The sequence below is a fragment of the Polypterus senegalus genome, chromosome 3 (genome assembly GCF_016835505.1).
Source record: "Polypterus senegalus isolate Bchr_013 chromosome 3, ASM1683550v1, whole genome shotgun sequence".
Classification (NCBI taxonomy): Eukaryota; Metazoa; Chordata; class Cladistia; order Polypteriformes; family Polypteridae; genus Polypterus; species Polypterus senegalus.
In genome coordinates, this window is record NC_053156.1 from 173,907,414 (window position 1) to 173,925,500 (window position 18,087).

At 37.1% G+C, this 18,087-nt stretch overlaps 1 protein-coding gene across 1 annotated transcript in view; it reads left to right on the forward strand.

The window, feature by feature from the left end:
* The first annotated feature begins 239 nt into the window (after positions 1-239).
* Positions 240-18,087, forward strand: part of LOC120526627 (radial spoke head protein 9 homolog) — a 33,769-nt gene continuing 15,921 nt past the window's right edge. Inside the window, exons 1-3 of the mRNA XM_039749788.1 lie at positions 240-448; positions 3,458-3,620; positions 17,298-17,366. Of these exons, the coding sequence (XP_039605722.1) occupies positions 240-448; positions 3,458-3,620; positions 17,298-17,366 (441 nt within the window). The remainder of the gene's footprint in view (positions 449-3,457; positions 3,621-17,297; positions 17,367-18,087) is intronic.

Genomic DNA, 18,087 nt, shown 5'->3' on the forward strand with positions numbered 1-18,087 from the left:
GTAGACATTTGTGTGCATGTCATACACATAATAAGCATTGAAAAAAGTACCTACAAAATAATTAATAAATCCATGTGGCCTTATAAATAGTTGATGGTTGTAGTGTGTTATAAAATAATGATGTATTTTTCATTCCTTATGAGGTTTGTCAATTGAATTATTAAATGACTTCTGTCTGTTTTATGTAGAAAACAGCGATAACTCAAGTGGAAAGAAAGTGATCAGTGCTGTGGAGAAAAATGAATTCAGCCTTCATGAATTTGTCTTTGGACGTTGCATTCAGCATAGAGCAAAAATCAGCCTTGCAAGCATCAATGGTGATTTTGCAGAAGGAATACAAATTTAATCAAGTTTTATTCTGGGGAAAAATATTGGGCATCAAAGCTGATTATTTTATATTAAAGGGGCTTGGAACAAATGAGTTGAACGACAAGGCATTTCTTTACAGGTACATCAGTGTGACAACAATGTCTTATTAATTGGAGGTATAAGCATGGAACAATTTATAGGGAGGAATATAAGGAAAAAACATAATAAACTGTCAAAAATAACCAACTTCCAACTTTATTAAAATAATACAGCTTCATTGGTACAAAGTGTGTGTTTTACAGTCATCTCCTTGAACACTACAGTACATTGTTACCTAAAATTCATTATTTACTTGCCATGCTGGTGTGGTTTTCCTGCTGGAGAACATTAGAAAAGTTTTGATGAGAACAAGTCATTCCTGCAAACGTAGTGCAGCCCTGTGGTTCTCAAAGTTCATTCCTCAGGAGCTCTTATGGCTGCAGGGTTTTGCAGGTTATAGCAAAACCAGTTTGAAATTTCTGAATGGTTGTAAAAAAACAGAATCTGGGAAATAATAAGGACAGAACTCCAATAAAGAGTAGAAATGGATTGGGACAAAAATCTGCAACCACAGGGGTCCCCCAGGATTGCACCTGAGAACCAATGCTGTACATCTTTAATAACCGTTCAGTCAAGGTGTTAAAAATGTAAAGTCAGCATTTTAGTGGCACCAGGGTGCTATTTGCTATGACATTTGCTGATCAATTTGTCCAATATATTTATAACTCTATGTGAAAAAAATTTTCAGACATTTGTGGAACTTCACTCGTAATTAGCTTTCATTTACAGGCTTCGTGCTCTTGTGAAAAAATGTATCTTAGTGAAAACAGTCTAAGAATATTTTTTTTGACTTGTATTGCATAATGTGAGTCATCTCTTCCATTTTTTTCTCCAGTTATACTTTGCATTATTATTTCCCCTACATTCACTAGTTTACAATTCTACAGAATGAATGAGTCCCTGTGATGGAGTGGTGCCCTGTCTAGGTGTTGTTCGTGTCTTTTGCTATATTATTATTAGTAGTAGTATTATTAGTATTAGTATTATTGATTACTTTTACATAGCACTTTTCTTTTCACTACTCAAAGTGCTTCACATAGACAGAGGGGAACAACTTCAACCGCCTCAAAAGGGTAGAACCCACCTGGATGATACGATGGCACTAATCACTGCATCAGTATGCTCAATACACATTTCCTATTAGGTGGTGAATGGCTGAGAGAGAAAGCCAGAGATTGGATGATTAGGGGACAAGCAGCCTTGAATAAGCAGATTCAGAAAAAGGAAGGAAGGATGGATGATTTAAGTCCTACCAAACATGAAAGAAAAAGAATTGTAAAAGAAAGTCACGGTAACCAGACACCACACCAAAAAGAAGTTTAAAATACAACCATACACACAAGTGTTTATTATTTAGATTTTTCTCAGTAACTGAATTAATGAAATAATGCATTGTGCTGGTAAGCAGTTTTTCTAACAGTAATAGCAGTGAATCTAACAGTAAGTAACACAGTGAATAGGTAAGTGATATGTGCAAGTCACTTAGTATGTAAATACATTCAGTAATATTATTTCTGAAAACTAATGTTTGTGCTTATAAAAGTTTCCCAAAAACTACCAATTATACACAACATAAAATATGCTACACTTCACAAGAAGTGTGTGTTCTTGTTATAAAACCATAAACCATTGTTGGAAAAAAATATGAAGGTACTTTAATGTCTATTTACATTGTCATTTTCATGATATATTTGTGTGATATAAATGTTTAGGCTAGTTACAATGTATTTTACAATTAATTTTTCGCCAGTTGCGGTACTTAAATTGAGATTGTATTTATAGGGCTGTATTTTGTAACAGGTTTAGCCCTGATCTACTCAAATGCCTGTTATGAGCAGATGTACTCAGTGTGAAAATGGGCCAGCAGAAGACCTGCAATGTTACAGTATATTCCAACAACACTGTCTCATCACACATTTTTAAACATGTTGCGTATCCCTTACGGGATCCTTGGATTAAGCAATATTCATACTTGGCAAGCATTTGTGTGTAGAGATGGTCAATAATTTCCGGGCCAAGGAAAAATGAACATTGGCAGTATGTCATTACCCAGTGTCACCTCCTTCTGCAGCTTCCCCTGGTGGCTTCTGTGTACCCCAGCAGGGCTGCTCACCAGGACTACAGCTCCCATGTTACCTTGCGGGTGTACCAATGGGAGCTCCACCACTGGAATGCTGCCAATCAGTGTGTTGTTGAGCTATCTGTCTGTGGGGCAGAGTCTACGCCCTGTCATACCACTAACCTACCTGGGCATTCCGTCCATTTTTGATCTTCCATTATTAAGGTGTCCTGGTAAGGTAAGGAGCTATCCATTTCGTATGCTATGACACAGTTAATACTCCATATGATGTGACTGAAAATACACCTATTAAGAGAACTAGATGTTTTTCAGAAAAACACTAAGATGGGTGAGTTAAGCAACATTGACCATGGCTTGATTGTTGATGCCAGATGTGGGATTTTCAAATACTATAGTCGCTAGGCTTTACAGAGAACAGTGCCACACCATACCGTTGTACTACTGTCAACTGCGAACATAAAGTGGATCCATCTTGCCGTGTGGTAGTATAATTGTGCGGAGAAAATTTTCTTGCCACACATTACGTTTCTATATACAAGTTCATGCCATTTGAATGCCAAGTCAACCATAAGTTATTGGTTTTTCCTTGACCATGTGCACCAGAAACCACATTATCATCCCAAAACCTAGAACATGGCATTTAGTTAAATCACTCGGTTTGTGCAGTCTCAAATCTCAATCTGAGAAATGTAACATTAAGGAGTTAGCATGAACTTAAATTCCTAAGAAATACTTTGAGCACCTGGTTGAATTCATTTCTCGAAATCTACCCTGGTGGTGGAAACAAAATGGAGTCCTATGTCATACTAATCGGGTATACTTAATGATGTGGCCACTGTGTGAATATTTAAATAGAAATTGTATAATGTGTTCATTTTTGAGAGTTCGGAAAACTGGCATAAAAAAAAAAGCTAAAAACAACATAACTGAATAGCTTTTTATTATACATTTGTTATATTTTTTTCACAGTTTAAACTGTATGGAATGGTTCCTGCTTCCTCCAGTTTCAGAAGACTTTGTACAAAATGTTACTTCCATTAAAGGACCGTTTGTTGGAGATCTCTCCTTTGAGTATGAATATACAGATGCTAGCTTGGCAGATGAAGAACACACCAAGCCAGAAGATGTTACAGTGAGTAGATGTAAATAATAATTCCTGCAATTTATCCAATAAACCTCAAAGATTTGCAAACTACCATTAAAATCATTTTGTGAGGATCACTATGATCATTCCCACCACTTTCACAGAGTGAAAAACAGATTTTTGAGGAATGATTTGTATACCCAAGGGTCTACTTGCTGTCTTAGGAGAAGGACAGTGAAAGTGTGCTCCTCTTGTCTCATGTTCTCACTAAAACATTGACAATATAAAAATGCCTGAGGCTCACTGTCATTCTCTGGAATTAAAATTATTATTATTTTTTTTATCTGAGGCGTGTGATTAACTGTTTTGTGTTTGTCGATTATGTTACTTACTAGCAGAATACCCGCGCTTTGAAGTAGTGTGTTAAAGAAGTTATGAAAAAGAAAAGGAAACATTTTAAAAATAACGTAAGATGATTGTTAATGTAATTGTTTTGTCATTGATATGAGTGTTTCTGGCATGTATATATATATATATATATATATATGTATATATATATATATATATATATATATATATACATATATATACACACATAAAATATATATACATACATATACATATATATACACATATATACACACACACATATATACATATATACACATATACATATCTACATATATACTGTATATACACATATATATACAAATCTACATATATATATCTACATATATATATTAGGGGTGGGACTCGATTAAAAAAATTAATCCAATTAATTAGGGGCTGTGTAATAATTAATCTTTATTAATCGTATGTAATCGCACACGTAAATTTGCCCCAAATCGCAAATGTTTTTTTAATTTAAAAGGGTTTTAGTGGGCTTACAGAATCAAATAATAGACATGGACATGAATACTGTAAACTCAAGCTCTTTTAATTTCTGAAAAAAAAATGCTTTTAAACTGCATTTGAATTCAAAACAGAAACAAAAATATCATCCCTGGTTAAAATTGGGCAGACTTAAAAATAAAGTGGTAGTTTAAGTACTTTAAGTAAATTTTCAGAATGGTATTGTCTTTAAATAATAATAACCAAAATTTCAACATAAAGTGCAGTTTTTCTTCTTAAAAAAATAAGTCAGAAACATAAAAGGTAATTTGACCAACTTAATCTTTAAACTCTGAGTAACCTTAGCCAAAATTATTTTGTACATTAGGCTAAAACAGTGTGATCATTTAGCATTTTGTAATTAGATGTAATTAGAATTACTAATGGTCACGGAAGTCCAATGATCCCCAGTAAGAGCCACAAAGTCCGCTTTCTGTAATGCATCTAATTTTGCTTGCTTTTCAGTGTGCACAAAACCATGCTTTTATCAAGGCTTCGCTCGGGTAGTCTTTTGAAATGAAATTTTCCTCCAAAAAGTCGTAGGAACGCGCTTTATTCCGACTCTAACATTTTTGTAGCTGTGATGTGTGCATCAGTGTAATCGACGTACCAGGAATTGACAAAAGTTCCCCTTTGCTTGGAATTGAAAGTGTGATTAAATGCGTTATTTTTTGTTATGGAGTACATGCATCGAAGCTTCTCAGCTGTGCTTGTGCTAAGAAAAGGAAACATTTTAAAAATAACGTAACATGATTCTGTGTTAACCGCATATTTTTTCATATGTCCCAAACCAAGGAGATGCGAGGGTAAAATGAATCGGGAAGCACGCGTACATACTCAGTGCATGCCCTCTTGGAAATCGAACCTCGGATGTCGGCGCTAGAGGCGAAGCCTCTACAATTGCCACGGCGTGTGGCTTGTCTATTTGAGAGTATGTACAGTAGATCGGGGTATATATATATATTCGCAGCGGAGAAGTAGTGTGTTAAAGAAGTTATGAAAAAGAAAAGGGAACATTTTAAAAATAACGTAACATGATTGTCAATATACAGTAATTGTTTTGTGAGTGTTATTGAGTGTTGCTGTCATCAAGGATTTGATTATCATTATTTCTTTCAATCAGGGTCGTATTTGTACGATATGTTGTGTTCAAGTTACATTCCGTGTTTGTCAATCGTTGTAAAGATAAGAGGTTTCATTCATCGATTCGTTTCTTACTGCATCAATAAACAGCTCGTCTTCCTCTTTATCTGAGACGTGACACACTGCATGCACGGTTTTTTTTTTTACACTGTCTTCCTTTAGCGGGACATTGACTTTTTCCACCGTGTGCTTTGTTTCTGCAGTAGCTGCACTTATGAATATGCTTGTATGTATCAGATGCTTCATATTTTTTTGCTGCCTTCTCAATTGTGTAATTCGGTTTTTGTTCAGCACTCTTTGGAACTGTTGCTTTTTGTCTGTGCACTGCGTCAGTTCACGTGAGCCGCTTGGTGTTCTTGCATCGAAGGTTCCCAGCTGTGCTGGTGCCATCTGGTGTGATGTCCACGGCTGTATGTAATGTTAGCTAAGACCCGGCACTTAAAAGTTTCTCTCGCAGTTTCGCTGAGTTTGTGCCAAACACCACCCTGACCATCTCATCTTCCTCTGAATAAGCACAGTCCTTCACCTGTGAATATTTAGCGGCAGTGTTTCTATTGGATTGCCGCTGACAGATGGCCTTATATGGGCAGGCACTAAATTACAAACGCCAGCGGCAGCCTGTCTTATGAACTTAATTTAAACTTTAGGTTTACACCGTGCTTTGTTTCCGAAGTATCAGCACTCATGAATATGGTTGTATATGTCACTCGATCGCTTCTTATTGTTTCGCTGCCTTCTCAATTATATAATGCATGTTTTCTTCAGCGCTTTTTGAGCTCTTCCTGGTTTTCTACGTACTGCGTTGATAGTCAGTTTATGTGATTACGTGGGAGGCGTGATGATGTCACACGAAACTCCGCCCCCCCACGGCCATCCAGCTCAACTCCATTACAGTATATGGAGAAAAATAGCTTCCAGTTATGACCATTACGCGTAGAATTTTGAAATGAAACCTGCCCAACTTTTGTAAGTAAGCTGTAAGGAATGAGCCTGCCAAATTTCAGCCTACTACCTACACGGGAAGTTGGAGAATTCAGTGACGTTGGAAAGTTCAATATGGCGGCTGACAGTGGCGTAATACCACCGAAATAAGTACAGTACGTACATTGGTTTCGGTTAGCGCAGGGAAGCCGCCTACCAAATTTCGTGAAAATGGGGCCATGAATAAGAAAGTTCAACATGGCGGACGTTGTTGACCGTTATGACCATTACGCGTAGAATTTTGAAATGAAACCTGCTTAACTTTTGTAAGTAAGCTGTAAGGAATGAGCCTGCCAAATTTCATCCTTCTACCTACACGGGAAGCTGGAGAATTAGTGACGTTGGAAAGTTCAATATGGCGGCTGACAGTGGCGTAATACCATCGAAATAAGTACAGTACGTACATTGGTTTCGTTTAGCGCAGGGAAGCCGCCTACCAAATTTCGTGAAGATGGGGCCATGAATAAGAAAGTACAACATGGCAAACGTTGTTGACCGTTATGACCATTACGCGTAAAATTTTGAAATGAAACCTGCTTAACGTTTGTAAGTAAGCTGTAAGGAATGAGCCAGCCAAATTTCAGCCTTCTACCTACACGGGAAGTTGGAGAATTAGTGACGTTGGAAAGTTCAATATGGCGGCCCACTGTGGCATCACACCACCGAAATAAGTATGTACATCGATTTTGGCTAGCGCAGGGAGGCCATCTACCAAATTTCATGAAGATGGGGTCAGCCTTCTACCTACACAGGAAGTTGGAAAATTAGTGACGTTGGAAAGTTCAATATGGCGGCCGACAGTGCCGTCATACCATCGAAACAAGTACGTACATCGGTTTCGGTTAGCGCAGGGAAGCTGCCTACCAAATTTCATGAAGATGGGGCCATAAATAAGAAAGTTCAACATAGCGGACGTTGTCGACCGTTATCGACCGTTATGACAGTTACGTGTAGAATTTCGAAATGAAACCTGCTTAACTTTTGTAAGTAAGCTGTAAGTAATAAGCCTGCCAAATTTCAGCCTTCTACCTACACGGGAAGTTGGAGAATTAGTGATGAGTGAGTGAGTGAGTGAGTGAGTCAGTCAGTCAGTCAGTCAGTCAGTCAGTGAGAGCTTTGCCTTTTATTAGTATAGATAATTGGAGAGTCACCAAAGCCATTCTGATAAAAAAAAGGTAACGGCATAATGTGGATATGTTCGGAAACTATGAATAGTATTGTAGCGGTCAGAAGCCGCTAAGATTCACACCGTCGTGAGTGACGGTGATTTATTTATTTTAATCGAGGATTACCAGGGACAACCCCAGCCTTGGCACGACACACACACACTACAGAGACAACAAAGAAAACACGCTGGGAACTTAAACGATAAAAAAAGTATAATGAAATTAAATTAACTAATTGAAACAACAATACCACCCCTGATCCCTTCGGCGATAATACATTTAACAAATAAACACGACAAACACGCAGTAAAGTCCATGTATAAAATAATCAGCGGTGAAGTTATGTCCAGTGATTTGAATAAAGCGAGGGAAATGGAAAAACACAGTCCTACCAGTAGTTGCTGAAGTAGGTTGACAGATGAATGGTTCAGGAGCGCTCCTTCTTCCGTGAAAGCCAATGAATCCAGACAACGTCCTCAGTAACAGTAAACAGGTAGACAAATGATTCCAGACCCCAACAACAATACAATCCAGGACACAAAGATGTATAGCAGAAAAACGGCAGGCAGTTCAACTGATATTACAAACACCAAACAAACAAGAACAAACTTTTTTTCGACTCTTCAACCCCTGCCCTCCTTTTAAACCCCTCTGGCCACCTTTGACCCCAACAGCCCCTGCAAGGACTGCTGGGAGATGCAGTTCTAACTAATGGTAGCACTGCTACAGTATAAAGGTTATTTCAGATTGCCTAATGACATAGTAAATTTGACTTATTTTCATCTTATTCTGAATTTTGTACAATTTGCATTCATTCACATTCTGATTCATCTGACAGAAGGGACTGAAGAAAAATCTTTACCTTTGCATTTCCTAATTTCTTATTTGTAATGTCCAAAAATACATTAAATATATACAACTGGGTTACAGGGATGGTAAGAGGGCCCCTATTGCTTGTTTAATGGGGTGGCTTGCCTTTTTTTACACATGTACATTCTTACTTTCTCATTTCTCTTGGGTTACATTGAGCTCCTTTCTCCTTCCATTGAACTTTAGTCTCTGCCTCTCACACAGTAAGTCATATTGGTGAGCGTCATTTTAAACCTCCCTTCATGTTCATTTCCAAACAAGCAATCAGTCAATAAAGCGATATTACTTTATACTATAAAACCATTTAATTCATGCAAGCATGCAACATCAAAAACTGCTTTGCAGAGAAAATAAAAAGTAAAAAAAGAATCTGTAAATGACAGACACATAAGATTAGGAGACACATAAGATACCAAATACTGTAGAGGCAAAGTGATTAATTAAAAATACAGAAGTCTTAGTTCAGTAAAAAACAATTGAGAATCAGCACATACCACAATAACAGGCATAATGAATGATTAATTCATTAATTATGAATAAAAAAGACTATGGAGTTAGGTGAATGTAAATGTCAAATATTGATGGAGTAACCCAAACTGATATCAGTACAGAATTTTAAGTGGGAAGGAGACAAAAACATGGTGACTGATAGGTTTCTTATAAGTTTACCCAAGGTATTACCCAAGGTATGACAGGCATGATTTTATTGACAGCTTTGTAGGTTAGTAAGAAAATGTTATAGAGATGACTCTGTTTCAGAAAGGCTAAATGAACTGGCCATGTGTGAGAGGTAATTTGAGCTAATTTTCTACCTCAGTTCCTGTTGACCAATCAGGTAGCAATTTTGTTTATGCTTTTATAAGCATGGATGAGAAATGTCTATGAACACACAAGAAGGAGGACAAATTGATTGACAAGTTTAGACAAATTGATCTTCCAAGAAATACCATGATCAGTTCTTCAAACAGAAAATGATGCACATTGTCCAGCAACTATAATTCCTGGTAACATTCCATGTTTGTATTTATAACAGATCAGCATAAGTAATGTAATGTATTAGTCACAAGATATACAATAGGCTAATCAAGAGAATACTGGTAGCAAACTTAGCCACATTTAACCTACTGTGAAAACAGATAAAGTAAAATATTATTTTACTCTTCACAGTGTCAATTTGTGAGGGAACTGAGTCTTATCCGTCAGTCTCACGTGAGATTGTTCAAAAGGCTTCCACCCTTTTGTGAGCCAATAGAGTTGCATAGTATATATGTAGTACAAATGATCATTAAATGTGAGAGTTCACTTGGACTTTCAATGCCATAACACTGGAGAATATCGCAGAGTGTATTCCTGTCCTTCCTCGACCACCAATTATTGGTTGCATATAAGGCAAATTGGAGTGTTTGTCAGAGTTATTGAGGACAGTCTGGTGCCACTCAGATTCACACCGTCAAAGGGAGAGTGATTTGTTTTATTGGTGGGGATCCCAAGACTGCACCCAGCCTTTTCCCGACCCACACCACTCACACACAGAAACAGGAATTAACAGCAAATCAAATAAATAACTATGTGTTATATTGAATGAAACAAAAACACAAACACCAAATAAACAGCTAACCCTCCCTTTTTCCTATGACAATATTAAATACTAACACAACAATAAACATCTATCAATAAACACTAATGACTCAGTCCATAAACAGCCTAAATGTAACAGTATTGGATGAAGTGGAATGGAGGAAAAAATGACGATCCAGGGAACAGCCTTCTGTAAGTAATGTATTAAACAGTCCTACCAGTAGTCCTGATGCAGTGAGGGGTGAAGAGATCTGGGGAATGTTCCTTCCGATGAAGTACGATGACCAAACCAAACATTATGAGACAGTCTATACATCCTTACAGTTTCAAGATCCAGGATAAAAACGACATTCCACAGGTGTTATTGCAGATGAGAGAAATGCGTGGACACAAACACAAACAACTCCTTTGCTGCTTAGCTGGATCAATTTTATAGTTTCTGCCGGCCATTCTTGTCCCCAGTAACCCCTGCACCTGTTGCTGACGTCCAATCAGGGCAATGCCCTCAGGGCAGCTGGAAAATGGAGTCCATTAAGTTTCATTCTGTTGGATTTTGTCCTCTCTCCATCTAAAAATGCCCAGTTAGGGTTCCTGCAATACCTCGAGATTTCACAATAAATCCTAATTTTCAGGTATACAGTGATTCCCCCACCTACTGCGTGAGTTACGTTTCAGACCCATCAGCGATAAGTGAAAATCTGTGATATAGAAAGACCATATAGATGAACATTTATTTATAGTTTAAGCCTTAAAATACCCCTCCCACATGCTTTAAACACATGTAAACTTGTAATGGCGAGTGACGTCCACGTAACAGTTTTCTTCCCAAAGCATATCCAGGAGTTTTACCTTCTCCTGAATGGTCAAGGTCTTCTTCTGTTGCTTAGGCTCACTGCTACCAGAAGGCTTAGAAGATTCAGGATGCTTGGGAGCCATTGTAGGGCTTTAAACAAAACGGAAAGTTTCATTAACTTTCATTAACTGTCTTCATGGACCTGGCTTTGTGCACTGGAGCACAGTCTTGCTAGAAGAAAAAAGACCTTCCCCAAACAGTTGCCACAAAGTGGAATGTGCACAATTGCCTAAAATGTCTTTGTATGTTGTATCCTTCACTGCAACCAGTAGTCCAAGCCCTGGAAAATAACCCCAGATCATTATTCCTTCTCCACCAAACGTTACAGTAGGCACTATGTAGTCCAGTCCAATGGTCTCCTGGCATTCGTCAACCCCAGGTTTGTCAATCAGACACTAGGGCGTGCACATAGTCATCTTAGGCTTATGTGCAGTTGTTCAACCATAGAAACCCATTTCATGAAGCTCCTGGGCAGTTTGGAACTATGTTTTGATTGATGAATGGAGGATGTTTATGGGCTATACACTTTAGCACTTCATGGGCCCACATTGTGAGTTTGTATGTTCTACCAATAATGGCACTTACAGCTCACCGTGGAGATCTAGCAGAGCAGAAATTCCATTTAGTAAATTGTGGCAAAGGTGGCATCCTGTGACAGTGGCATGTCACTGAGCTCTTTAGTATGACCCATTCTACTGCCAATATTTGTCACTGGAAATTACAAGGCTAAATATTCAATTTTATTCACCTGTTAACAGTGGGTTTGGCTGTGTAAAACCCTGTGTAGTGGGAATTGGCACCATGCTACACTTTATGCTCTTGTAGTTTGTGTACTGAGCGTATCAATGATGAGAACAGCAAGACACAGATACAAAATTACAAAAGAGAAGAAAAGAAAACATTCTTTATTCACAAATGCTGTAAACCAAAAGTGGTGAAAAAACAAAAATCTAAATCAAAATGATGTGGTGTCATTAAATAAAAATCCAGTTTTAATGACACTCACACACACAGCAAAAATGATAAAAATCAACAAAAAGCAAATATTTACAAAAATACCACCTTTCATAAAAGGAAAAGAAAAAGAAAAACAATTTTAATTTTGTATTCAAAAATAAAAAATATATTTTCTTCCTCCTTCCAACAAGCAATAATCAAGGAGAAAGAAAAACTATATACAAATACAGATGTCTTTCCTTATCTGTTGAACGTTCAGGAAAAAGAATTCAGAAACTATTTGCATAAAAGAAGGAAAAAAAAACACTGTTAAAGTCCCCCTTTCAGTATACTTGGGCTTTAACTCTCTCTCTCTCCATTCTCCATGGAGATAGACAGACACTAACCCAGTCAAAAGACGAGCTCTAGTGTCCATTCTTCTGTTTTATAGGCCAAAGGGGATTATGGTGCCCAATCCCTGCCAACACATTCTCGATCCCCATCAGGGAGCATGTAGCGATGTTACTCCCGCTGTGCTGCCCCCTCCTCCAGGAACTCTCCTGTTTATCAAGGCAATTGCCGGCGCACGCTCTGATAGGAACTGCCTCTCTCTTTCACTCTCGCATTTCCATTGCACATTCTCTGGTAAGCACTGCTAGCTTTTATTTGAAATGTTTGCCCGAGACTTTGTTAAAATTGTACATACAGCTTCTTTTTAACTAGGCAATACACGCTCGCATTGCCTGCTTTCCCTTATCCAGCAACTGCAGAGGACGACAGGTGGCAGACCGTGCCTGATCAGATGCCATCTGATTCCTGCAACGCTACATACATCAGGTATTCATGCCATGGGCTCACAAGACCCAAACCGCTGAGAAGCTGGGTCTCCAACATAGATATGGCACACCACCCTTTCCCTCAAGGTATGTGTGACCATTGTCTCAATAACTATTCTAATAAAAACATGGATAAGGCTATATAAATAGCTATAGTGCTCTAGTGTGGAAAGTAACTTTTACTTTCAGTTTGCGCTTCACCACAGTCTGAAACACCCAAACTCAATAATTAGGAGGGGCATCCATACACTATATAGAGGAATTCCTCCATTGTTTTATGAGTCTTCTCCTCAGCTTTCTCCCAAAGCGCCATGCCTGGCACACCCTCCATGGGAGGTGACTAGGGTGGTGATTCTTCATCTAGTGGATCACTGATTTTACTCTGAAGTCCTTCAATATTGACAAGGTCCTCACTCTATCATGAAGAGTGAGCTTGGCAACTAAGAAAGCAGCTTGTGCTCACAATGTCATTCTTTCAGCTATCATCCAGCACGTCTATGGACCAGACTCTTAACTTCACTACCATGCTCTAGTGTATCTGTAAAGCTACTACCGATGTACTGATTTGTTGCTGTGTCTGTAAAGTCACCTCTACCATCACTTGAGCCTGAGAGGTAGCTGATCATATTTATGTGCAAGGATAAAAACACTCTTTTCTTGAGATTTAGAGGTGTTTATTTTCATCCCAACCACATCATACTTGGCTGTGGCCTACACTGGAGATCACAATCTGAGTAGACAAGAAAATCTTTAAACAGCTGAGGTGCAAATATTAGGCTACCGGACTGTATTCTCTCCAAAACCTGGCTGTATTTTGTGTTCTTTCTATGAAAACCATGAACAGGAAAGAAGACAAGATGCACCATTCGCAGAGTCAGTTACCCACATTGAACAAACTTCACCTAACACCAAGCATGCAAATGTAACTCTTAACTCCAGAAACACAGGGATGGCATGAGATACAGCAACAGTCTCAGAACCTCATTCAGCACCTTCCAAGTCTGTAAAGCACATGTGGACAAGACCCCCCAAGCATCTGTGTAAGACACAAAAGTTGGTTGTCTGTTCTATGGCCAGGACAGAATCCACATTTCTCCTCCTAGAGTTTCAGCTATTGGAGAAAATCTCTGTTCCAGTACCCCAGTATAGGTTTTCATAGGGAATTCACACTTACTGTATGTCACTCTTTGAAAACATTGGGGCCACTACCTCATTGTGCATAGTCCTGTTGTACTGACCCCACCTGCCATGCATCATTGAACAGGTATGTTAACCAAAACACTCTCCTCAGTCTCTAGTACGGTGAGCATTCCTATTGTTGAATCATACATCCTTCTTAAATACATATTTATAAAATTTTAAATTCATTTTTTTATATTAATATGAAGTCTTTTGAACAGAAACTGGCCATCTGAAAGCAAACCCATCATTTTCAAATTATTTAATAAATTGTCCAATTCATATTCATGGTGAGCTGCAACCAAATATAAAGTCATGGCAGCAACACAGCTACTAGATTCATCAAAAAAAGTGCATGGTGACAAATGCATGTAGGAAAAATGCTCGCAGCTAATGGCTGCTCTTTCCATTTCAGACCGTCACTGTGGCAACAAGTGCCCAAATGATGGTGATGAAAAGGTTATATATATATAAAATCTTAAGCCTAAAAGTGCAACGGTTTTGTGTAATGATTTTATGTCACGATTTTTTGTCACACTTTAAATCAGGATTATTTTAAAACCTACATATATATATATATATATACAGTATATATATATATATATATATATATATATATATATATATATATATATATATATATATATATATATATATATAAAGTGCTCAGCATAAACGAGTACACCCCCTTTAAAAAGTACGAATTTAATCAGTAGTTCAATGAACAAAAGAACAATTTCCAAAATTTTCACAAGGCTGAGTTTTATTGAACACTTGTTTAACTCCATAACATGAAATTAAGGTAAATAATATAACTTAGATCACAAAATCTTCAGTTTTACTCAAATTGGTTGAAGCAAAAATGAATACACCCCGCAACAAAAACTACTACATCTAGTATTTTGTATGACCACCGTGATTTTTAAGTCTTCTAGGCATGGAATGAACAAGTTGGCGACATATTGCAACATCTATCTTTTTCCATTCTTCAAGAATAACCTCTTTTAGAGCCTGGATGCTGGATGGAGAATGATGCTCAACTTGTCGCTTCAGAATTCCCCACAGGTGTTCAATTGAGTTCAGTTCAGGAGACATACTTGGCCATTCAATCACCTTCACCTTGTTCTTCTTCAGAAATGCAACAGTAGCTTTTGATGTGTGTTTTAGATCATTGTCTTGTTGGAAAAGTGCATGACGACCAAGTGCACGGAGTGATGGCAGCATCTTCTCCTTCAGTATAGAGCAGTACATTGTTGAGTTCATGATACCATCAATGAAATGCAGCTCCCCAACACCAGCAGCACTCATGCAGCCCCACATAAGGACACTGCCACCACCATGTTTCACTGTAGGCACCATGCATTTTTCTTTGAAATCCTCACCTTTACGACGCCATACAGTTTTGAAACTATTAGTTCCAAAAACAGTGATTTGTCTCATCACTCCAGAGTATAGAGTCCCCGTAGTCTTCATCTTTTTCAGCATGGGCCCTAGCAAATTCTAGGCGTGCTTTTTTGTGCATGGGCTTTAGGAGAGGCTTCCTTCGTGGACGATACCCATGCATGCCATTTCTCTGCAGTGTGCGTCGTATGGTGTCACGGGAAACAGTCACTCCAGTTTGGCTTTCTACTGCTTTAGCTAACTGCAGTGAACTTGCATGGCGATTTTCTTCAACCCTCCTCATCAGAAGACGCTCCTGTCGAGATGTTAACTTCTGTGGATGGCCTGGACGTCTCTGTAAGATGGTTGCATTTCCATCTTTCTTAAATCTTTGGATCACTTTTGCTACAGTATCTTGACTGATATGTAAAGCTTTGCTGATCTTCTTGTAGCCCTCACCTTTTTTGTGTAAAGTAATGATTTCCTTTCTCAGATTTTTTGACATATCTCTTCCATGTGGAGCCATTGCTGACAGCATGAAATGAGAAGGGCTTTTCTTTGTTAAGTAATGTCCTTTTATAGTCACCTGTCTGCTGGACACCTTTTAAATGAATTATTAGACTCAACTTTAGTTGAATGCCTGTTAATTAGAATTTTGTAGTCTTAAGTGTGGCTTTTCTCCTAAGACTATAATTGGGGTGTACTCATTTTTGCAACATGGGCTTGAATGAATTTGTTAGGAAAAACACTTTTTTGTGTACGCAAATTAACAAATCTTGTTAGCAATCAATGGCCCACATTTGTGGGAGTATTTTGTAGTACAGTATCTCATAGAAAATGTTGATACTGACAGGAAACTAAAGGTTTTCTGACAAATGTAGTGGGGTGTACTCATTTATGCTGAGCACTATATATATATATATATATATATATATATATATATATATATATTATATATATATATATATATATATATATATAATTTTTGGTATCATTCTCTTCAGAATTTATCAAACTTTAATGTGATGTTGTTAGATTTTCAGATTTTTATTCCGTTTTTAAATTATAAACTAAAATATCAAGTTGTGATTTTTAATATCAAGAAAGTTGTGGTTTTTATTTTTGATCAAGTAAACTTTCTTTCACAGGAACAAACTATTAAAAAAATCTATTCATAACACCAATGTTTGTATTTAGGTGATTTAGTTAGCTGAAGGGCGCGTTACGATGACCCATTGCATACCACGTTAGTTTTTTTCCTGTTATTTAAATGAGTCATTTTTAAAAAAACAAGTTTTTATCTATAAGAATATCAGTTAAAACAAATGGATCGTTTATTTAGTCTCTTAAAAAATACTCATTGAGCATAGTGGACCTCAGTTTAACGGGAATACTCCAATCGGTAAGAGAGTAAATATTTTATTCTCATTTCATGATTTTTACTCTGTTAAATGATAATTAATTTTTCTTGTTAATATTTATAAAATTTCTTGATTTTGACTCCAATAAAGAATCATTATTCTTTTGTACATTTACAGATTTTACTAATATTCTGGCCACAACTGGGAGTCCCCCTCGTTTATATATAATTATAGAAAACTAGAAAATACACTAATTTTCACAAATGTAACACTGTATTACAGGAAATATTAATATGATAACTGCTTCTATTGCAATATTTCAACAAAATAAATAGAATCTGTATCAAAAGCTTGTTGATTTACATTTCAATTTACTTTTGCACAGGTCTTTGTATTTTTTTGATTGAATGCAATGTTGGACCCAACCCTGGGTGGGACACCAGTATGTATACTGGATGTTTTCAATAAATTAACACGTAGTCTGTTGGAATGAATATAAACATGTAGCTTAAATTTTGGATGTTTGTGTTCTTTTTTTATTTTTTTTTTAGCAAGTTCTTGTGGCAAACCTGCCTGATATTCACGTGGACACTTTTATTTCTTTACTTATCCTTACCAAGGTAAATGAGACATTTATTTTAAAAGTCCCTGTGGCTAACTGAAGACTTGGTTCATTATGAACAAAATAATTTACAAAAGAAAGTGTCTTCTGAAAACACTTCAACAGTACCTTTCGAAGATAGGTAACAGAATTATTAAAAAATAATTGCAAAATCACTCATAACCCATTAACAGTTGTTTTTGCTGTACTCTCACATAGGCTTAAAGTAGAGAAGGGCAAAGTGATTGTAATTTCCTTTACCACACTACTAGCAAGCAGACAAATCTTGCTCACCTGAAAGAATCCCAGTTCACCTGTTATAAGACAGTGTGTAACTGATGTTCTGTGCTATTTGAAACTGGAAAAAATGTAATTCTCACTTAGAGGATGTGTTCAAAACATTATTAAAATATGGCAAGATGTAATTAATCAAATCTTCGAATAAGCATTTATATCAGGGAAAAGGACATTCATTTCTTGTTTTTATAGATTTGTCCATGCTGTTGGCTCTGCTTTTGAGGTTTGTTAAGTTTAACTGGATTGTATGTAATGTTATTTTCTTCAAATCTATAAAATAAATAAATTAAAAAATATCTGTTATCTCTCACCCTACATAGTAACTTCAGCATCTCTCCTCTGTATCGCATGTGTATTAATGTCTGTGTGCTGGTGCTCTTTCTCTTGGCACATGTCTGTGTAAAGCCTGCTTTTCAGACTCTGTCATTATTTCTGGGGTAATT